This window comes from Haliotis rubra, unplaced genomic scaffold (genome assembly GCF_003918875.1).
Source record: "Haliotis rubra isolate DU_JTF1 unplaced genomic scaffold, ASM391887v1 Scf1472, whole genome shotgun sequence".
Lineage (NCBI taxonomy): Eukaryota > Metazoa > Mollusca > Gastropoda > Lepetellida > Haliotidae > Haliotis > Haliotis rubra.
The window spans coordinates 55,038-79,844 of record NW_025765417.1 but is presented as its reverse complement, the minus strand read 5'-3'; the positions used below and the strand labels follow the sequence as shown (position 1 = coordinate 79,844).

General features: G+C 42.8%; 1 protein-coding gene across 1 annotated transcript in view; it reads right to left on the bottom strand.

The window, feature by feature from the left end:
- Positions 1-24,807, bottom strand: part of LOC124269780 (glypican-5-like) — a 105,912-nt gene that overhangs the window by 48,949 nt on the left and 32,156 nt on the right. Inside the window, exons 3-4 of the mRNA XM_046704820.1 lie at positions 8,019-8,716; positions 1,644-1,906 (exon numbers count right to left, since the gene is read on the bottom strand). Of these exons, the coding sequence (XP_046560776.1) occupies positions 1,644-1,906; positions 8,019-8,716 (961 nt within the window). The remainder of the gene's footprint in view (positions 1-1,643; positions 1,907-8,018; positions 8,717-24,807) is intronic.

The following is a 24,807-nucleotide window of genomic DNA, read 5'->3' as shown; positions in this document are numbered from 1 at the left end:
CTCCATACATCCAGGCCACAGATTCCAGGCTACCTACCCTGTGTGGTTTAACCTAACTTGTGTCAAGCACCTGATAAAGGAACCCACAGAAGCAGGTCAGACATGTAGGGTATGCTAATATAGGACTAGGTTGATACATAGAACTAGGTTGATTCATAGGGTATGCTAACATAGGACTAGGTCGATACATGGGATATGTTAACATAGGACTAGGTCGATACATGGGATATGTTAACATAGGACTAGGTCGATACATGGGATATGTTAACATAGGACTAGGTCAATACATAGGGTATGTTAACATACGACTAGGTCGATACATGGGATATGTTAACATAGGACTAGGTCGATACATGGGATATGTTAACATAGGACTAGGTCCATACATAGGGTATGTTAACATAGGACTAGGTCGATACATGGGATATGTTAACATAGGACTAGGTCGATACATAGGGTATGTTAACATAGGACTAGGTCGATACATAGGATATGTTAACATAGGACTAGGTCGATACATAGGGTATTAACATAGGACTAACATAGGACTAGGTCGATACATAGGGTATGTTAACATAGGACTAGGTCGATACATAGGGTATGTTAACATAGGACTAGGTCGATACATAGGGTATGTTAACATAGGACTAGGTCGATACATAGGATATGTTAACATAGGACTAGGTCGATACATAGGGTATGTTAACATAGGACTAGGTCGATACATGGGATATGTTAACATAGGACTAGGTCGATACATGGGATATGTTAACATAGGACTAGGTCGATACATAGGGTATGTTAACATAGGACTAGGTCGATACATAGGGTATGTTAACATAGGACTAGGTCGATACATAGGGTATGTTAACATAGGACTAGGTCGATACATAGGGTATGTTAACATAGGACTAGGTCGATACATGGGATATGTTAACATAGGACTAGGTCCATACATAGGGTATGTTAACATAGGACTAGGTCGATACATAGGGTATGTTAACATAGGACTAGGTCGATACATAGGGTATGTTAACATAGGACTAGGTCCATACATAGGGTATGTTAACATAGGACTAGGTCGATACATAGGGTATGTTAACATAGGACTAGGTCGATACATAGGGTATGTGAATAACATAGGACTAGGTCGATACATAGGGTATGTTAACATAGGACTAGGTCGATACATAGGGATATGTTAACATAGGACTATCCATACATAGGACATGTTAACATAGGACTAGGTCGGACATGTGGGATTTGTTAACGTATATTACTATGGGTAAAAGTCTAGAGAAATGTCTTTTTGTCCAATCATCACAGGCTGCCATTATTTGACATGTTCAATCTTCAGTCCACATGGGTCTAGCAGCATAGGTTGTTATTTTACATTTTGTTGATGTCAAGAATTAGTGGGTCACACCCTGTCTCTTATTTTCACCTCATATCACTCCAAACATATAACATTGCTGGAAACAAAAGTGTCCTTGTTCCTTGGCCAACCATACCATACAATGAACTTGACAAACTCAATGTCAGCCCAGCAACAATGATAGTGAAGAAATGACCAGACAGCTCTCTGTTCAGGAGCCAGAGTGACAAGAAACCATGGTAACAGTAATGAAGAAGGTAAAACTTACTGTGCAATGTGAGTTCCATTCCAGCACTTGCTGCTTGACATATCCTGTTCATAGATGATGCCTTGACCACAGATTTCGTTGGAAAGGCGATTGTAGATTCCACGCGAGTCCATGAGTTTCTTGAGGACAGTCTCCAGCTGCTCCATCAGGCTGGAAGTTGGGGCTGGTCTCCGCCGGGATTTGGGCTTGGACATGACGTAGCTCCTCTTTACATTATCCTTTGGAACAGATCTGGTGGTCAGGTTCTGGCAGTTCTCCATCACCTGAAACAACATGGCAGTAAAACCTTGAGCAGCAGGACTTTGTCGGCACCTTCTTGTCTTACCCCATAGCTGTTGCTGGATTTATAAACCAAACATCACCAAAACATTGTACCATCACTGTAATCATCATTATCATCATCATCATCATCATCATCATACAGCAGCAGCAGCAGTAAATCACTACACTTGACTGTATGGATTTCCCCCACATCCATAATTATACCCAACATGAGGGAACATTTGCATTTCATCTTTGATTCTGAACAATGAGTATAAATACTATACAGATAATGTGACTGTTGGATATTAAATGTATGACGTCTATGACAGCAGTCCACCAAGCTGCCATGTCACATGCAGATTATCTCCTGGGTGAAACTGATATAACTGTCTCCCTGCCACCTCAACTAACTTTCAAATCACCAACACACATCTCATTCTGACAGGAGAGAATAATCTTATTTCAAATCCAGTGTTCTTTTTCACAAAATTTGCAGGAAAGCACTACAATTCGTTACCGGGATAAGACAGTTCAAGGACAGAGATGCATTCCAAGTCAATCCTTTCCAGTAAGAACAGAGTTTGGTGCAAACGTTTGCCTCCACAACCACCCTGACGGCTGTGTTGCCAGGTAGAATGTTTCAATCAAGATGACAACCAATAGCCATACCACAGGGTCATATCAATTACTTCAATCAGATAATGTTTACACAGGAACTTTGTCAAAGAAGTCACATTTGTTATGTAAGAGTGTAGTTAATGAAAATATTTACTGTAGGAAGTGATAACCCCACACCGACTAGTGCCCTGGTGGCTCCATTTCACCCTCTGTGATACAACCGCTGGTACATAGCACACTGAGCAAGCTGTCAGGAAGTCGGAGAGATACTTCCATAATTACATTCCTGTGAAACTATTACCACACTCTGCTGACAAAATGGAAATGTGTACGGGCGTGGCCCATCCATCAGATGCAGTATGGTGCATCAAGCATCATCCTGGAGGAGTCTTTCTGATGAGGAAGGTATTCCACATCACTAGTGACAAGAACACTGTCAAACGGATCTGTGATGGCAAGCTTGGTCTTTTTATCTTGTTTTCTAACTTGCTCCATCAAATCATCTTGTAAGTTTGACATTATGCAAAAATGCTGAATAATTACTGTGTATTTTATGTTTAATTCCCACTGAGATTTACATAGAAATTTGTACATGATTAACTCATCGAGAAAAATATCTTGTCATAAACGTATTTGAATGTTATGATCCTGATAGAAGCACATATGCTTGTTGATTAATAGTCATGTATACAATTGGGAGAACAGTTGGGACCACAGTTGGGACAACAATTGAAACACTCTCTTTCAGTAACAACATCACTTTGCGGCAAACACAACCTCATGGAAACACTCTCAATCAGTCAACATCTGCATCACTTGTTGGCAAACACAATCTCATGGAAACACTCTCTTTCAGTAACAACATCACTTTAAGTGGCAAACACAAACCCTCATGGCAAACACAATCTCATGGAAACACTCTCATGGATCTCTATCAGTCAACATTACAAATCACTCTGGCAAACACAACCTCATGGAAACACAATCTCATGGAAACACTCTCTTTCAGTAACAACATCACTTTGCGGCAAACACAACCTCATGGAAACACTCTCTATCAGTCAACATTACAACATCACTTCATGGCAAACACAACCTCATGGAAACACTATCAGTCAGCATTACAACATCACTTTATGGCAAACACAACCTCATGGAAACACTATCAGTCAACATTACAACATCACTTCATGGCAAACACAACCTCATGGAAACACTATCAGTCAACATTACAACATCACTTCATGGCAAACACAACCTCATGGTCTATTAGTCAACATTACATTGAACTTACTAACATTTTCACAGAGATGTTTCTTCACAAGGCAACACAATGTACCTCTATGTACTGAAATCATTGTATAAAGTCAAATGCAAACACTAGTTTTCGTGGAAACCTGATGCATATCTATGCAGATGATGCTCACATCACAAATAACGTGTTATACAACTTGTATAAGCTGCAGCATGACCAGCTCCTGTTGAGCCAGTACGGACCATCTGATACCAGGGATATTGATGCTGCCATCTATTTCTGTATGTCAGTGCTGCCAGGTGACTGAGGAACAGGTGGGTGGGAACAGGTGGGTGGTGGGTGGGAACAGGTAGATGGGAACACGTGGGTGAGAACAGGTAGGTGGGAACATGTGGGTGGGAACAGGTAGGTGGGAACATGTGGGTGGGAACAGGTGGGTGGTGGGTGGAACATGTGGGTGGGAACAGGTGGGTGGTGGGTGGGAACAGGTTGGGTGGTGAACAGGTGGGAACAGGTAGGTGGGAACAGGTGGGTGGGAACATGTGGGTGGGAACAGGTAGGTGGGAACATGTGGGTGGGAACAGGTAGGTGGGAACAGGTTGGTGGGAACAGGTAGGTGGGAACAACTACGTCTAGCAACACACAACCAGAAACATTGATAGACAACCTAATGAACACGCCAACTGTAGTGAGTCAATTTGCGGTCGGTAATTACTGGATGTTGGTTTCCATCCTGCTATGCTGTAGGGATGTTGGGATGGAGTTCTGTAGGGATGTAGCAAGGGAAGGAGGGATGTAGCAAGGGAAGGAGGGATGTAGCAAGGGAAGGAGGGATGTAGCAAGGGAAGGAGGGATGTAGCAAGGGAAGGAGGGATGTAGCAAGGAGTGACCGCACTGTACAGGCAGGATCAGCGACTAATAATATATACAGAACATTGATGTCAGTCTTTTAATGTAAGACCAGATCGTGTGGGTGGATCACTCTCATATTCCTGAAAAGATATTCTGACCTCTCTAAAAATAAATATTTCTCAACAAAGCAATTTTATAGATTCAGATACAAATATACTTTAAAACTAATTTCAAATTCAGCAAAGCAAATTTCATTATTTCTTATTAAAACCTTATATTCTAATAAAGACAACTGACTCAATACACTCATGAAATTATTTTACTCCAGCTGCTGTTCTAACACCGTTTTTCTGTAATACTTGAGGTATTATTATTGCTGGCTGAGGAAGCCGTACGCGTGAGGCCTTCCCACTAGACTTAAATCCGTTGCGCAACTTGGGGGTCTGGGATTCTGTAGTATATTTTACAGCTCGGGGAATGTACGCTGCTTTAACCTTATGTAGATTTAGATCTTGTATTGGTAGGACAAAAGGTTCATCGATCTCGTTGAACGCCTTTGTTTATAATAGAAGCATACACTGTCGAATTGTCTGCTTGTATGGATCGTGGCATTTGGAAATATTGTAATGTAGAATAGCGTTGATTACAGCTTTCATTTCTGGGCACAAACATCTGGGTTTGCATTCTTGCTGATTCCATAACCCTGATATCGATATTGATTTGGTGAGATAGGCTCCCCAACGCTTGGAGTAACAGCGTCTACACAGATGGGTTTTGTATTCCTGCTCTGCTAAACAAATCCCTTCGCAGACGATGGAATTTCTTGGTCCACCACTTAGTAGATGTGGTCTAGAATGTTTGTTAGACTGAATGGATTTGTACATACCGTTGAGATGTCGTTGACCTGTAGGGGCGTAACTGCCAATCTACCTGTGACAGTCATGTCTTGGAAACGATGTGAAGACCTAGTAGGCTCTGCCACTGATAGAGCTGGTGGAATGGTCTATTGTTGTATCTTGAGCCATGGTCTTCTGGTACCATAATAGAGTTGCATTTAGCCCGATGATCGAATACCTAGGAACTGTAGGTCAGGTACTAGGTCCGACACAAGCGTAAGTTTGCCGCTTCGTTGTGTTAGTAGCTTTATGATGTAATTTAACTGTAGTTTGGAGGCGCAGTGGATCTTGATCTACTTGTATCCCGTCGTCGAGTAAAGCGCTTTCGTAGCCCATGGCGATGTAGGGGTGATGTCGGTTCGTTATCCTCGTGAATATGGGGCTGATGATATTCGAATGGGAGTACTTTCCATAAATCGTGGGTATTTCCTGGAATCGGGGATGAATGGGGATGTGCAAGTAGGCATCCTGTAGATCTATGCTGCCCATGCTTAGTCCATAGGAATGGCGAATCATCTGCGTAACTGACATCTTGAAACCCGGTGGTTTCGTAGATAGTTCTTGTTGAAAAGCTCATGTTGTACTTGGAATGAGTCTGTATTTCTCCGTGGAGTTTTTCTTGGGAACTAGGAAGAGCTGGGAGTAGAAACCTGGATTCTTTGCTTGATCTATTACTTCTATGGCTGTTTGGATAGGAGTGATGAGACAGCCTCTTTTATCTTTGGTAGTTGTTAAGCTTGTAAATCGAGACTTGGGGGGTTTGATTGTCGGCGAGGCTTATCCTGTAGGGATCTGAAATCAGTATTTGAATAATGTTGGAGGCGTAAGGATCTTGCAGTATTCCCAGTGTGTGGTTAGGCGTCCACCCACTTAGCGATGGTTGTACTGGAGCGGCTGGGGGTGGAAGACTCAGTGGTTCGAACCTGTGTTTCAGCGTCTATAATTCGCGGGAACCTGGGTGTCCTGCCTCTTCCTGATCCTCCTCTGAATTTGCCATATAGGCGAAAGAATCTCTATCAAAATGGACTGAGCCAATTTCACCCTTATGTACCGATACACTCTGCAGTCGAGGATGACCCAGCTCTGATGGTCAGGTGTGATCAGAGACGACCTTCATGCAATTACAAACATGAAGTTAACTCAGTAGAAATCGGTCCCATGAGCTGCGTCCAGGCATTTGGCTGTTGGCCCCACCGTGGCGACGGTAGACTTGACATGATCACTGATTACCCCAATCAGTGATCAATAATGTAAAGGTAGGCGGAATACATTTCCCAAACACTAACTCAATTGAACTGTGGCCTTTCAAGACTGATCAATTCACAAAATTTACTTTTTTATTCCAGACAATAATAATTAATGGAGATCTGTTATTTTGTTGTGGTGATTCTGTAAATAGCCTATTATTCCCTGGACAAAGTATTTTACTCCAGCGCGGCTGTTCTAACAGCCAGAGAGTGGCATGACTGGATAGTCCACAGACGCAGGCTTCAAACAGTCCTCAACCTTCTTCTCCAATGTACAAGATGGAGGTTTTTGTTCCGTGGGACTTTACATGAAACACGATTCAATTAACCACCAGCCTTTGATGGCAAGAAATATGATGATTGTTACAAACGGACCTTACAATAACAACAAAAGAAAAAGATTAGAAGGTCTGGCTCCAACTTCAATCTAATCACAAACCACACACAACAGTGTTTAGATGTGTTTAGTAATGCTTCCTCCTAAGATCTAATACACATCTCAGATTAAAAACAGGTCTGAAACTCTCCGCTATTAGAGAACTGTTGTGCTCCTTGCACCCACTACTGGAGCCGACCAGGGGTACACTACACTCAAACATCGGGGTAACCAACAAAACACTGCTTGTTGCAAACAATATTTGGCTGTGATATAGCTGACTATCTGTTCATAAGATATAAATAACTTATTCTTGTCAAGTGTTGCAGCAGCAGCAGCAGACGAGACTGAAGCATCCGCGTCTAGCGTATCATCCTGGTGTTGAGGCTGTAATCGGGACCATTATTGATTCAAGTAAGGAGAATGTCAAGATTAAATTGGACGACAATGTTTAGGTAATAGAAGACTTCCTACATTCTGTGGAGAGATCCGCTACAGCCAATTAACAGCTCTAGCCCCATTCCATCTTACAATCTTCACCTTAATGTCGCAAATTTTTCTTAAAGAAAATACAATTCAACAATAGTAGCATCCTTGAACAATTGCTATTTTGCAGCCTAACCAGCAATAATCCGCCTACATCATGATGGCCTGAACATAACAGTGCAAACCTAAGGTCGATAGCATGAGCACCATTCTTGCCAGAATGTGCCAGAAACATCCAGGTAATATGTGACCATTCAATCTTTATACTTACCGGTCCTTCGGAAACTTTATTCTATGTATCCTGACAGAAACATGGCCTAAAACCATAGCCAGATCTAATACATAAAAGTTTTTCACAAAATACAAAGAATAGTTTATTACCTTATTGTAAATCCTTGGTCCATCATCCATTGCTTGAAGTATTCCTTCAGAAATCTGTTCATGAATACCACTTAAAACTACTTCCAGACTGAATGTTTCCTTCATGCCGTTGGTGAGAGTTCTGACTGCAGATATAAGATCATCCCAAGCCGGGCTTATTTCAGACTCAGTTGCCAGACAGCCTCCAATAACATTCAAACAGAAGCCATGGCAAGGCTTTGCGTCGACATATCCTTGACAATGTGAGCAGTATTGCAACTTTGTTGCAGCTTCTAGACAGTTGTAATCAAACTTGATATGATCCGTGGAATTAATGGCTTCTGTGACCACAGACAAGGCATTGACAAATGCCCGTGCTCTTTGGAAAGCTTGGACAATCTTGTGGGCAAGATGTTTAGGGATGTTGCCGAAAGGCTGGACATCTTCTTCAGCCTGCAACAAACAGCTGCGGTAGTGGTCGTCGTAGCGTATGACGGTGGGGTCACTGAGGATGAAGTAGAAGACAGATGGGAACAGTTCGGTGAAGAAGGTCTGGACCGAGTCCTGGAGGTTGACGTGCTGGCGGCGGGCATACTGCTCCATGTCCAGGAAGAAGTCGCTGACTGTACCGTGGTGCTCATTCCACGGGATGTTGTGGACACGGGTGAGGATGACTGCGGTCCGGTTCTGGGCCTCCTCCAGTATATCAAGTATCCTCTCTGTAAAACACAAAACACAGTTATACACTGTAGAAACACAGTTATACACTGTAGAAACACAGTGGGGCCTGATGACTGATAACACTAACATTTTCTGGTAACGGACCATACAGAACACCAGTACACCCAAGGTAGGGACATTTCCCTTCCGTAACAGCCATTCATTATTCATCGAGAGTATTCTATCATAGAACTTTTATCTCAGTGCGCTGAAAAGTACAAAATGCATAATAACTACAATTATCTTGATGAAACTATGGTAACTGCAACAATTCCAAATATACAAAAACTACAAACACCTACTTTTTCCAACCTGCAGTGGGCCTTTAAGAGCCGGAGTGAAAAATGAAATATATAATTAAAAAAAATAGTAAAGTAGATCCCCATGCACAGTTAAGTAGCCTGACATTTATTTGAAACAGAAATGTGAAACGGATTGTTGTTTAGGGTGCACGTCAGTGCGTGCAGATATATCAGAGTTGCTGCCCCCAAGGTTTCCGATGTACTCCACATGACCTGCCTTCCCAAGTATGGAAAGTGAAATATTACAAGGGATCAAAAGTCAGACATTGCAGACACACCATGTTTTGACATATATCACATAACGGACATTGTGGTTAGAGAGAACTGGTCTGTTGGAACTCGGCAGGGGGACTAAGTGGCAGAAAAGTAGCAGTTTAGAGCGTCAGTTTGACAGCCTCTTCCTTTGCCCTAAATTTCAGTCCATACAGTCAGAACTGGCACCACATGTACAACTTTAAACAAATATACATCTGATTGTCCTAGGCCATTATTATTATTATACACATCTGTATTATTATATGTTTTGTTGCTCATCATATATATGTGATTCATTATATATCTTGTTTATGTAGTTTATAGAATATTGTTACTGTTTCTGTATGGAACGTTTGCACAATAAATATTTTATCTCTCTTTTATCTCTTTATCTCATAGTGAGGGGCAGGCATTGAGAAATTCTTGGAGAGGGGGCACGTTCCTAGGGGTGCTTTTTTTTCTACTAGTGCTGTGAAAAAAGGAGGATATCAGGTTTTGGGTGAGGATATGAGGGGTGGGGGAGAATATCAGCAGTGGGGAGGGATATCGGGGTGGATATGGAGGTGGAGGTGGGGGTGGGGGTGTTAGGATAGGATAAGTGCAACTTTTTACCAATACTGTCCATGTCAATAAGTCAATAATGAGAGGATATTCCAGCAATCTATCTTAATTGTTACACAAGATGTGCAGCTGCACCAGGAAGAACATCCTCCTCACCCACAGATCCTACTGACATATCCACCTGGGTACTATACAGCCACAGATCCTACTGACATATCCACCTGGGTACTATACAGCCACAGATCCTACTGACATATCCACCTGGGTACTATACAGCCACAGATCCTACTGACATATCCACCTGGGTACTATACAGCCACAGATCCTACTGACATATCCACCTGGGTACTATACAGCCACAGATCCTACTGACATATCCACCTGGGTACTATACAGCCACAGATCCTACTGACATATCCACCTGGGTACTATACAGCCACATTGGAGCATCAAGATTCGAAAACATTGTTCTCCTATGAACACAAACAGCTAAACATGCTGTCACTACTACTACCACCTCAACAGTAAAACGTTCACCAGAGAGCACCCAGCCAACCTTTCCCTCCCTCTTCACCTGAAGTGCGTGGAGACCAGCCAGTACCTAATGGTACCTCTGGTTCCTCTGAAACCGTAATTTGAGATAACGCAGAACTGACACAACATGTATAAATTTGTCATCTATCACATCCATATCCATCACTTAACGTAGATAACTACAAACCCATTCTAAAGACTATCATCTAAATTAAATTCTATGAATTCTCTAGTATTTTCATGCCATCACTATCTAGAAATGTTCCCCACTCCCTAAGATTATTATGCTGCGCTATTTGTAACAAGTGCTTCACTGTTCAACCCATCATTTATGGCCAAGATACCAGAGACTACTAACAAGTGCTGTCTGATGAACACTGTAAGGTTATCACGCCAACCAAAACCCTTCACATGAATTTATAAGAAACAACCAAAGGAGGCAGCCATACTGGTGATCTCCACTGGGGTCTGTCACCAACATACTGTCAACCTACTACAGTACCAGAGAGACAGCAAGCATGGAACTGAAGGGGGTGTAGCTGATGATGGCAGCACCTGCTCCTGTGTACAGGTCGACCTTCAGACCTGAAGGAGTAGTGGATGTGGCACCAGTTATGGTAGCTTTTATTCTGAGAGCTTCCAGGCCCTACATCCTGCCCCTCACTGAAGAACATGAAAGACCAAGTGACATTCTTGGTAGTATGCCTTTGTTCATCCAGCAGTGACTGGGTACTCGGTAGGATGTTTGTAGTGTGGCCTCACAGGCAGCTTGAGTTGTGTACTCCCTAGGGAGCAGTGACTGGGTACCCGGTAGGATGTTTGTAGTGTAGCCTCACAGGCAGCTTGGGTTGTGTATTCCCTAAGGAGCAGTGCCTGGGTACCCAGTAGGATGTTTGAAGCATGGCCACACAGGCAGCTTGAGTTGTGTATTCCCAAGGAAGCAAAGAATCAAGATCAAGAACATATTCTTCCAGTGACCAGGGTAATAATCTAATTCTATTGGTGTTGATTTGGTGCCTAAAAACTATGCACAGCTGACAGGTGTCTAGCGTATAGTGGTACATCAGTGGGAGGACATGAGATGCCTGTGACACCAGCGTTTCCTCTAGAGATCACCTTGTGACTGAAGCCCACTCTGGGAAATGAATGCTGCTGCTCCTCATGCACTACAGCAGACAAATATAGCCAATCACAGCTTCTGCAGACAAATATAGCCAATCATAGCTTCTGCAGACAAATATAGCCAATCATAGCTTCTGCAGACAAATATAGCCAATCATAGCTTCTGCAGACAAATATAGCCAATCATAGCTTCTGCAGACAAATATAGCCAATCATAGCTTCTGCAGACAAATATAGCCAATCACAGCTTCTGCAGACAAATATAGCCAATCATAGCTTCTGCAGACAAATATAGCCAATCACAGCTTCTGCAGACAAATATAGCCAATCACAGCTTCTGCAGACCCACCACCAGGAACGAAATAATACCAATATGATAAAACATATAAAATATAATATTAACCCTAACTGTACTAGAATTGGAGTTTAAAGCTTCATGGACTGGTACGATCAGTTTAGAAATGTTAATAGTCATCATTATCAATTCATATGTTCAAAAATAACTTCCAACTTTCAATCACTTTGCCAATGAGAAAATTGGAGTCGTAAACATTAAAGTTTGATATCCTTCCTGTTACCATGATATTACATGAAGTTCTGAACTTCAGTGAAACAGTTGAGGTCCAAGTTAACACCACGGTGTGACAGTAGAGTGCTACATCACGATGTTGTCCCACAATGTAACTACGTCGACCTGTGTGGGTCACTAATACAACAATGTAGTATATTACACCATCACTCCAATCTACACCAAGTTAACACCACGGTGTGACGGTAGAGTGCTACATCACGATGTTGTCCCACGATGTTGTAACTACGTCGACCTGTGTGGGTCACTAATACAACAATGTAGTATATTACACCATCACTCCAATCTACACCAAGTTAACACCACGGTGTGACGGTAGAGTGCTACATCACGATGTTGTCCCACGATGTTGTAACTACGTTGACCTGTGTGGGTCACTAATACAACAATGTAGTATATTACACCATCACTCCAATCTACACCAAGTTAACACCACGGTGTGACGGTAGAGTGCTACATCACAATGTTGTCCCACGATGTTGTAACTACGTCGACCTGTCTGGGTCACTAATACAACAATGTAGTATATTACTCACTCCAATCTACACCAAGTTAACACCACGGTGTGACGGTAGAGTGCTACATCACGATGTTGTAACTACCGCGACCTGTCTGGGTCACTAATACAACAATGTAGTATATTACACCATCACTCCAATCTACACCAAATTACACTAATTGCCGCTGGCGAATCAGACAGAAATGTGTCCGTCTGACCCGCAGTATGATGTCACATAATCCCCGTCTTGTCAAATCCTGTACACAGTTTGTGCCGGTAGGGGTCACTGATGTAGTCACCCCACAATCCAATTAGCCACTGGGGGCATGAGGATCGGCAATTGCAAAATTGATTTCCGTCTATAGATCATTGTCGGTTTCAACTGGGATACTTACAGCACTAGGCATGAATCATTGATGGAGGGACTTTGGCTATTTACGCCTGACTGGCTAGAACGATGATCGGCATCGCGCAGGAGCAGGAGATCCCTGGCATACAGACAGTTAATGCACGGCACAGATTTCCCCTTGTTAGGAGGTTAGGAGGGTTGATGAAGGCAGAGGATGGGGACAGACCCACCGTGACTGAGTAGCTCGTTGCTCGTTAAGCTTCAGAGGTACACATCCTGGCTACTTGGCTACTGGCTACTTATCTGTGGAAACAAGGAATTAGGGGCCTGCTACATGTTAAAGTTCTGGCAACCAATCACTCCGCAGCTTAACCCAGTTTTATATTTCATGATGCAATACTGCACAGAACCCTGAGTCTACATGAAACGTTCATGGACATCAGCTGATGGACAATCTTCAGTTTACTACAAGCAGCTTCTCAAAAATGTGTACATGGTCAAATAAACACATCATACATGGAGAAGAAAAACCATCAATCTAGCAACATCATTATAAGTGATTCGGTACTTCATGTAGAAACATGAACCTGATACAGGTCGAAGGATTAAAATCATTTACTGATTTACTGAGATGAAAACCTATCAACTTATTAATATTAATCACTTGGACAATTTAAGTCTATTATGAGGATATATGTCCAGCAATTTTGTCCAAGGTACTGTATAAACTCCCCTACATATTATCGCAGTAAGATGAGATCGTATTTCAGGTGCAGCTAAACCTGTCATGCGCAACATCCTACACCTCCCCACACCCACAAACAACGGAATCAGAGGAAATGTGAGCCACGTCCTTCAGAAAATTATGTGTCACTAGCACGAAACATACAGCACGAGATGTACAGCCGTGCAATGCACACTGATGACATGCGGCACGCACCAGAAAACATGCACATGCTTGCAAGTGTGAAACTCACACAGGCATAGAACAAAAGCGTAGCTGAAAAAACACCAGTAATGAATTAACAATGGCAATCACTTGGCACTCCTTGCTTTGAAGACCGGTCCTCCGGGAGCTATATAGAAGTGATGAAATATGAATATCGTCAGTTCCCGTCATAGATTTCATTACAATCCAAGACGACTTCGGCCCAGTTAGATGTCTGATGATGGGCTGCAATCAATTGCATCTTGGTTTGACAATAGAGGATTTACAGCCCAGACCTGACAGCTTGTCCGACTTGTATTGAGATTCAGTCGTCTGTGTAGTAACTCACTTCATTTGTGTGAATAAATTACATGTACTGTAGCCCAGCACAGAACGCAGGGAGTAATTTACATGTTCAGTACTGTAGCAGGGTGGTTTTATATAGCTCATCTAAAATTTGCCGACAATGTTCCACACACATACACCACACCACACACACACATTACACCACCATGTCAACTAGAATGTACATCCCCAGCTTGCCAACACTGAACACAAGACTTATCCTCTAAAAGTGTTCGTTCATTCCCTGCGGTACATTAGCATCAGTATAAAGCAGCTTCACATTTAAACCCAGAGTGAGTGCACGCCGGACAAGCACACATAAATGTTGTTACATGATTAGCCTGGGTGTAAGACGCAGTGTGAAGTACCAGCGCCCCTGGAGGAGATCCCGAGGGAGATCCCTGGGGGGAGATCCATCACCAGGAAGGTGACCCCAGTCAACACCAGCAGCTGTACCAGGCTATTACAATGTCTAGACCTATCACACAGCTGCTGCCCTTTGCAACAACCATTTCTAGAATTCACATCTTTGCTGTAATAGGTCAATCAAGCAATTTGGTTGCAGGCAGCATTATGTAGTAGTACAAGAAGCAGGGCTGGGACACTGTCCCTGAACCTCCTCCTGTAAGTACCAGCACTAGGACTACCAACACTAGGACTACCAGCACTAGGACTACCAGCACTAGGACTACCAACACTAGGACTACCAGCACTAGGACTACCAGCACTAGGACTACCAGCACTAGGACTACCAGCACTAGGACTACCAGCACTAGGACTACCAGCACTAGGACTACCAGCACTAGGACTACCAGCACTAGGACTACCAGCACTAGGACTACCAGCACTAGGACTACCAGCACTAGGACTACCAGCACTAGGACTACCAGCACACTAGGACTACCAGCACTAGGACTACCAACACTAGGACTACCAGCAGGACTACCAACACTAGGACTACCAGCACTAGGACTACCAGCACTAGGACTACCAGCACTAGGACTACCAGCACTAGGACTACCAACTACATTGCTACAAGCATTACATCAGAATAACTGACAGACTTTTATTCTTATTATCCCAGTTACAAGAGGTATATCTGTATATTACCAACACTGGGCATGATGGAGTCATCTAGGGAATACACTTTCGCCACATAACTACTAAACTACTGCACTATTTCAACATTTCCAATCCAACATATGGCTATTGCATATTTCAAACCATGTTCATAACAATAAATTGTGTTATTTTTTTACAAAACATTCCAGCAGTCTCCGAAATACAGCTTTGAAGGCAAATGAAGCAGATAGCAAGAAACAAAATAAATATATTTCCTCAGCACATATCCCAGCCAACTATCACCTTGTGCTACAGGAACTGATGGTTTTACCAGGGGAGTTCTTTTCACAGCCAGTCACAACACAACCCTCGCAAGAAAAAGGACAGAAAAAAATCTCTGTCTGAGCAGATTGTATTCTGGGGTTGACACCGCGAAGTGTCAAGTACAGTACGCATCAGAAATAACACCCTATTCTAGGAAGAAGGTTCAGCTGTGCTATGCTTGGAAGTGTAGACAAACAAACAGTTCTTCTCATTAACACAGATTTATGTAGGACAGCATAGAGTACATACAGTGACAATCAAAAGATAGTTCCCCTGCTAGAAATGTACTGTGAATCATAAGTCTTTAAATCTTTCACACTACAGAAATAAGACAGTGAGAAATAGTTCACAAGTTGTTCATGGTGATTGATCATCACTTGTGACAAATACTGGAGAACTACTCGGGGTAGGATTACAATATTTTCCCAATGGCTACCTACAACTCAACAGATAGTGTAGTGGACCTAGGATGTCCCTGTGAGAGGAACTGTACAGAAAACTGACATGGCTGTGCCAGGGACTGGTATGTGAAACGTACTGTACAAGGCCGGAATGTCTTAAACCATATCTGCATACTACTGGTCTTCCCGCTAAGCCCTCGTAATAGTTCCAACAGCTTGTGGAGATAGATGGCTGCTCAGGATTTACGTGCGTACACCACATTTCCCAGCTGATCTGCCAGGACCCTTTGCCCGGTTTAACCCCTTAGTTTCCACAACCCCGCTACCTTCCAAAACCCCTTAATTTCCACAACTCCTTAATTTCCAAAATCCCTTATTTTCCATAACCCCTGCCACCTTCCACAACCACAACACCTTGTCCAACTTCCAGCACATCCATGCCACCATATAGCTGGAATATTGCTGAGTGCGGCGTAAAACGAAACACACTCACTCCAGCACACACCTGTCACCATATAGCTGGAATATTGCTGAGTGCAGCGTAATACTAAACACACTCACTCCAGCACACATAACCTGCTCGTCTGTCATGAGCAAGTGCATGGTACACAGACATGAGCAGGGCAACCTACCGTCAGCATATATCAAGCCTTACACCAGGAAGGGTTAAAGGTAAGAAATATACTTGCAGCTATTACATCCATATGTAAAAAAGCTCAACTGACTGCAGCTCTCCCCGAGGAGCAACTTTCAACAACTGAAGCACATCAAGGAGGTCTGTGAATTTATTTTGCAATTTGGCCAGGAAACAGCTATGAAAATTAAATTTGTATTTGTAAAAGTTTGCCAAAACACCTAAACATTCACTAACGAGTTTTAAGAAAAGTTCAAATCATAATGATTGCATTAGAATTGGTTTTATCATTCACATGAATGAAAGCACATTTTTAATTCCTAAAACATTTGGTTCAAAAGTCGGACACTGCATGGATAATTCAGAAACCCATATGTGAAGAGAAAGCAGTCCCTCTTAGAAATCATTTAAAGGGAGTTTAGCATAAGAATATTTACAAGCACAGCAACATTCCATTGAAATCAGGTATCTCGTATTTCACTTGTGACAATTGACAAGCTTGTATATGTACATGTGTACACACCTGTCCGGACAGGCCACTCAGCTGATAGCAGCCTCAAAAGGCCATAATGTGCTCACAAGACAATAACAGCACTCAAGTATTCTGAACAAGCAAAAGCTTTCTAAAAACACTTAAGCACCTTTTTGATGTGTACAGATTTTATAGATGTACATTTTGTCCATGCAAAGAAACCTATTGTTCCATTCAGACACCAAATAGTTTTATCGCTAACAATTTGTTGTCCCTTACAACATACTCGTAACATAGATGACCAGCAGTTATAACCTGGCAATAGAGGACCACCCATTAAACAGGAATGTTGCTATTAAGGTCACCATCTGACTGATCAGTTTCAACAACTTAAACAATATTTATTTGAGAAAGCTAATCTGAACTTTTTTTCTTATCAAACCGAATTAACAAAGTTTGCACAATATCCATCATTCCTGTCTCAGTTTCCAAGACTACAGCCTTTACTCAAATGCTCTCCTGTGTAATACCAGGGCAACATCAAGCATGATGGACGCAGCCGACCTCACAATACGAGAGACAGCTGAGTACCTGAGAATCATTTCCAATGACTTCTGTTCAACAGCAGCAAAGTTTTCCACAATAGACACTTTGTCATAAACCACATTCCTATTCAATAAATAAAATATTCAGATTTTTATGCACCAGTCTTTTATGTTGGCTTCCATTCAATTAAGGGCAGTTTTCATTCAGGCATTATAAATCGCGACCAACCAGGCCAGCAGTCTTCACAGAGAACAGAAATGAATTATTCAAGAACCCATGGGGAGCACTGTCGATTCTTTACAATTCTTTCGTGCCCACAACTGAGTCATTTTTATGACCTAAAATTATTTATCCTCTCAGTGAAGCTTGGATTCCTGGAAACTGTGTTTCTAACAACCAGCGTGTTCTCTAACAGTCAAAGACAACATACAGAAAATCAACACTTAAAGGTATCCTTGCTATTTGCAACAGTAAACCTTTCCGCGGCCAATTTTGATGATAAACTTGGAACTTTATGACACTCTGTGAACAGTTTTATTAGCGCCCACGAGACACATACAGCTGACCTTTTCCCCAGACGTTTTTCTTGCATCCCAATTCAAAAGTATTGTCTTAACAAAACCATACCTCCGTGGGAAGAAAGATGTCAGTTTCTGACAATGTTTAGATTATCTTACTGACTACTACCTGTGTTAACTCTGACTTATTTCAGTTCTACTCACTTGGGATCCAAGAACAAATGTAGAGAAATATTAATGCACGATAAATATGGTGTGAGTTGACAAGCCCCAAGAGACACAATGTTCACGTCACAGAGACTCCGAGTATATGCATGTACATCAGACACAACATCTATTATTCATCACTCCACCTGATAAGGATATCTATGCATGTACAGGTTGTTGCATCACTCTCCAAACACTCTCCCTGCCACGACACTCTACACACCAGACCTTGACCTTGTTACTGGGTCGTGACCTGACTGACCACTGTCTGCCTGCTCCTCTACACAGCCTCACCCCACAGCCTCACCCAACCTGCAAGTTCGCAGACTCCCACGCTGCTGGATGCTGGATGAACACAGCTACCTTTAACAGAGCTGCCATAGGCACACTTGACTTACCAGAGCTGCCTGTAGCAGAGCTGTCTTTGTAGGACTTCACTAAACAGAGTTGTCGGTTACAGAGATACCATTGTCAGACTTGACTAAACAGAGCTGCCGGTAACAGTGCTACCATTGTCAGACTTGACTAAACAGAGCTGTCGGTAACAGCTACCATTGTCAGACTTGACTAAACAGAGCTGTCGGTAACAGCTACCATTGTCAGACTTGACTAAACAGAGCTGTCGGTAACAGCTACCATTGTCAGACTTGACTAAACAGAGCTGTCGGTAACAGCTACCATTGTCAGACTTGACTAAACAGAGCTGCTGGTAACAGTGCTACCATTGTCAGACTTGACTAAACAGAGCTGTCGGTAACAGCTACCATTGTCAGACTTGACTAAACAGAGTTGTCGGTTACAGAGATACCATTGTCAGAGATGACTGAACAGAGTTGTCGGTTACAGAGATACCGTTGTCAGAGATGACTAAACAGAGTTGTTTGTAGCAAAGCTGTCTTCGTCAGACTTGACAATATAGAGCTGCCTGTAGCAGTCTTTGTCAGACCACACTTAAAAGAGCTTAACAGAGCTGGATTAGAAAGAGGTCACCTGATGGAGCTGGCTCTGACTCAAACACTCCGGTACAGTAACTATTACAACACAGTGTCAAGTTTGTATTTACATGTAACTTGATCACTTTCCTTACACACTTCTTCCTCCTAACACTAGCCTACATACATACATTATCCAAGTCAGTACAAACATGATGTCACACTACACATCCAAAGGTGCATCTATTGAAAGCAAGATACAAAATGTTCAATTGGTAATATCGTTCTGCAATGTGTTTCATGTTCAACAAGGTCAGCCTAGCGTACTGTCAATACTATCTCCACACACTGTGTGTGTATTCAGCTGAGAGACATTGTACTGTGAAGGACATAACTACCATTACATACAGAGCAGACCCTCTGCCTGGACAAACAGACTGGATCCTTATTACCAGACCGTCATCCTTAGTGATCAGATCTTGACAGGTTAACACAAACATAACACAATGTCACCTACCACAGCATTAGACCTTCTGATTCTTCAGTGGTACTACCCGTGAAGGGCCGGGTTAGAATGAACCTTCAGTTACCCATGCTGAGTGTGGCGTAAAACTAAACTCACTCACTCACTGCAGTGGTACACATTTCGACCTACATACAAGACACATCACAGACAGTGCTCCTAATCATACAGAAACCCCTCCAACCCACCCCTGCTGACCAGGTCTCCAACCCACCCCTGCTGACCAGTTTTCCAACCCACCCCTGCTGACCAGTTCTGCCCCTGAGTTCAGATGTGGAGACAAGCATGGAGTACTGCTGACCAGTTCTGCCCCTGAGTTCAAATGTGGAGACAAGCATGGAATACTGCTGACCAGTTCTGCCCCTGAGTTCAGATGTGGAGACAAGCATGGAGTACTGCTGACCAGTTCTGCCCCTGAGTTCAGATGTGGAGACAAGCATGGAGTACTGCTGACCAGTTCTGCCCCTGAGTTCAGATGTGGAGACAAGCATGGGGTACTGCTGACCAGTTCTGCCCCTGAGTTCAGATGTGGAGACAAGCATGGAGTACTGCTGACCAGTTCTGCCCCTGAGTTCAGATGTGGAGACAAGCATGGAGTACTGCTGACCAGTTCTGCCCCTGAGTTCAGATGTGGAGACAAGCATGGAGTACTGCTGACCAGTTCTGCCCCTGAGTTCAGATGTGGAGACAAGCATGGAGTACTGCTGACCACTTCTGCCCCTGAGTTCAAATGAGCAGACAAGCATGGAGTACTGCTGACCAGTTCTGCCCTTGAGTTCAAATGAGCAGACAAGCATGGAATACTGCTGACCAGTTCTGCCCCTGAGTTCAGATGTGGAGACAAGCATGGAGTACTGCTGACCAGTTCTGCCCCTGAGTTCAGATGTGGAGACAAGCATGGAGTACTGCTGACCAGTTCTGCCCCTGAGTTCAAATGTGGAGACAAGCATGGAATACTGCTGACCAGTTCTGCCCCCTGAGTTCAGATGTGGAGACAAGCATGGAGTACTGCTGACCAGTTCTGCCCCTGAGTTCAGATGTGGAGACAAGCATGGAGTACTGCTGACCAGTTCTGCCCCTGAGTTCAGATGTGGAGACTGCATGGAGTACTGCTGCCCAGTTCTGCCCCAGTGAGTTCAGATGTGGAGATGTTCTGCCCCTGAGATGTGGAGACAAGCATGGGGTACTGCTTACCAGTTCTGCCCCTGAGTTCAGATGTGGAGACAAGCATGGAGTACTGCTGACCAGTTCTGCCCCTGAGTTCCAAGCATGGAGTACTGCTGACCAGTTCTGCCCCTGAGTTCAGATGTGGAGACAAGCATGGAGTACTGCTGACCAGTTCTGCCCCTGAGTTCAGATGTGGAGACTAGCATGGAGTACTGCTGACCAGTTCTGCCCCTGAGTTCAGATGTGGAGACAAGCATGGAGTACTGCTGACCAGTTCTGCCCACAATTCACCATTTACAAAAAGCTCTGGGGAAACCTTTCATCCTACGCAGGCTGAGTAGTACCAGCAATTAACAAAACCCATGTCCACTGACTCCAGCAGGTCTCTTGGGATTGGGAATATTGAGGATTAATATCAACTTCCATGAAATATACATCCAGTGTCAGTGTTAACAAATCTCTCAACACTTTTGATGATTGTTTACAGACTCTGCCATGTTGATCGAGTCAAGTGTGAGAGCTATGTGTTGAGTATCTCCCCTTGGCCACAACTCACACAATATAATTATATCACATGTTTTTTTCTGCCAATATGATACATTGGCTATGGCCTCATATTTGATTTTATATTCCTTAGTGCCAATACCATGTTCAATGTATAAGAGTACAGTATTTGTAGAAACAGAAGGACAATTTCATAAACATGTTGCGGTTCCCTGTGAGTTGCCAAAGTGGCAGTGAAACCTCCAGGCCTGGCCATGGCCGATCCTACAGATGTCTAAAACACTTTGGTGAAGAGACTAAACATGATCGAAAAATCAACATACATTACTGAGAGCATGTTAAAGACCACCCCACCAACCAACCCCCAACCCGTCATACATCACTAAACTCTTCCTTGTCCTGACAATACAGGAAGGTTGGAACTGCAGACTTTTTGTCCTGACAATACAGAAAGGTTGGAACTACAGACTTCTTGTATCAACAATACAGAAAGGTTGGGTACTGGAGACTTTTTGTCCTGACAATACAGAAAGGTTGGAACTACAGACTTCTTGTATCAACAATACAGAAAGGTTGAGTACTGGAGACTTCTTGTCCTGACAATACAGAAAGGTTGGAACTACAGACTTCTTGTATCAACAATACAGAAAGGTTGAGTACTGGAGACTTTTTGTCCTGACAATACAGAAAGGTTGGAACTACAGACTTCTTGTATCAACAATACAGAAAGGTTGGGTACTGGAGACTTTTGTCCTGACAATACAGGAAGGTTGGAACTACAGACTTCTTGTATCAACAATACAGAAAGGTTGGGTACTGGAGACTTCTTGTATCAACAATACAGAAAGGTTGGAACTACAGACTTCTTGTATCAACAATACAGAAAGGTTGGGTACTGGAGACTTCTTGTATCAACAATACAGGAAGGTTGGAACTACAGACTTCTTGTATCAACAATACAGAAAGGTTGGGTACTGGAGACTTCTTGTCCTGACAATACAGGAAGGTTGGAACTACAGACTTCTTGTATCAACAATACAGAAAGGTTGGGTACTGAGACTTCTTGTATCAACAATACAGGAAGGTTGGAACTACAGACTTCTTGTATCAACAATACAGAAAGGTTGGGTACTGGAGACTTCTTGTATCAACAATACAGGAAGGTTGGAACTACAGACTTCTTGTATCAACAATACAGAAAGGTTGGGTACTGGAGACTTCTTGTATCAACAATACAGGAAGGTTGGAACTACAGACTTCTTGTATCAACAATACAGAAAGGTTGGGTACTGGAGACTTCTTGTATCAACAATACAGGAAGGTTGGAACTACAGACTTCTTGTATCAACAATACAGAAAGGTTGGGTACTGGAGACTTTTTGTCCTGACAATACAGAAAGGTTGGAACTACAGACTTCTTGTATCAACAATACAGAAAGGTTGGGTACTGGAGACTTCTTGTATCAACAATACAGGAAGGTTGGAACTACAGACTTCTTGTATCAACAATACAGAAAGGTTGGGTACTGGAGACTTCTTGTATCAACAATACAGGAAGGTTGGAACTACAGACTTCTTGTATCAACAATACAGAAAGGTTGGGAACTACAGACTTCTTGTATCAACAATACAGAAAGGTTGGAACTACAGACTTCTTGTATCAACAATACAGAAAGGTTGGGTACTGGAGACTTCTTGTATCAACAATACAGGAAGGTTGGAACTGCAGACTTCTTGTATCAACAATACAGAAAGGTTGGGAACTACAGACTTCTTGTATCAACAATACAGGAAGGTTGGAACTACAGACTTCTTGTATCAACAATACAGAAAGGTTGGGTACTGGAGACTTCTTGTCCTGACAATACAGGAAGGTTGGAACTACAGACTTCTTGTATCAACAATACAGAAAGGTTGGGTACTGGAGACTTCTTGTATCAACAATACAGGAAGGTTGGAACTACAGACTTCTTGTATCAACAATACAGAAAGGTTGGGTACTGGAGACTTCTTGTATCAACAATACAGGAAGGTTGGAACTACAGACTTCTTGTATCAACAATACAGGAAGGTTGGGTACTGGAGACTTCTTGTATCAACAATACAGGAAGGTTGGGAACTACAGACTTCTTGTATCAACAATACAGAAAGGTTGGGTACTGGAGACTTCTTGTATCAACAATACAGAAAGGTTGGGTACTGGAGACTTCTTGTATCAACAATACAGGAAGGTTGGAACTACAGACTTCTTGTATCAACAATACAGAAAGGTTGGGTACTGGAGACTTCTTGTCCTGACAATACAGGAAGGTTGGAACTACAGACTTCTTGTATCAACAATACAGAAAGGTTGGGTACTGGAGACTTCTTGTATCAACAATACAGGAAGGTTGGAACTACAGACTTCTTGTATCAACAATACAGAAAGGTTGGGTACTGGAGACTTCTTGTATCAACAATACAGGAAGGTTGGAACTACAGACTTCTTGTATCAACAATACAGGAAGGTTGGGTACTGGAGACTTCTTGTATCAACAATACAGGAAGGTTGGAACTACAGACTTCTTGTATCAACAATACAGAAAGGTTGGGTACTGGAGACTTCTTGTCCTGACAATACAGGGAGGTTGGTACTGGAGACTTCTTGTACGGACAATACATGAAGGAGACTTCTTGTCCTGACAATACAGGGAGGATGGAACTACAGACTTCTTGTATCAACGATACAGAAAGGTTGGAACTACAGACTTCTTGTATCAACGATACAGAAAGGTTAGATGTGAAGTGTTTCCTTGGGGTGTTAAGATCCTGAAGGGACGTAGATGTTTCCTACACATGAAGACAACTGTGATCTATCATCGACTGCCAACAAGAAATTACAGCTCTGACATTCCCCACCTCCGACATCTTCATCCGTCACACAATCACATTGTTAATGTACCAGCAATGTGGGCATTCATTGGTCCGAGTGCTGCAATATACATGAGACGTTCAACATTAACATGTCATCAACACCTCCAGACCGTGAAACAGATGAGCACTGTCAATGCTGACTGCCTAGTGAAAACCAAGGAGAGACAGATAAATCACCTGGCGATAATCTCCAATAACTGCCTCACCTGGAGATAATCTCCAACAACTGTCTCACACAAAATATAGCTGTGAGCATTCAGACAATGATGTCCAGTTGGTCATGTACAACCTTGTCACCTGACCTTGTGGACATGATAAAGGAGTGCAGCGACTGACCCACCCTGTGTTGGCCATGTTAGACATTCATGACTTGACACCCTACACTGGTATCAGACAGAGCTGG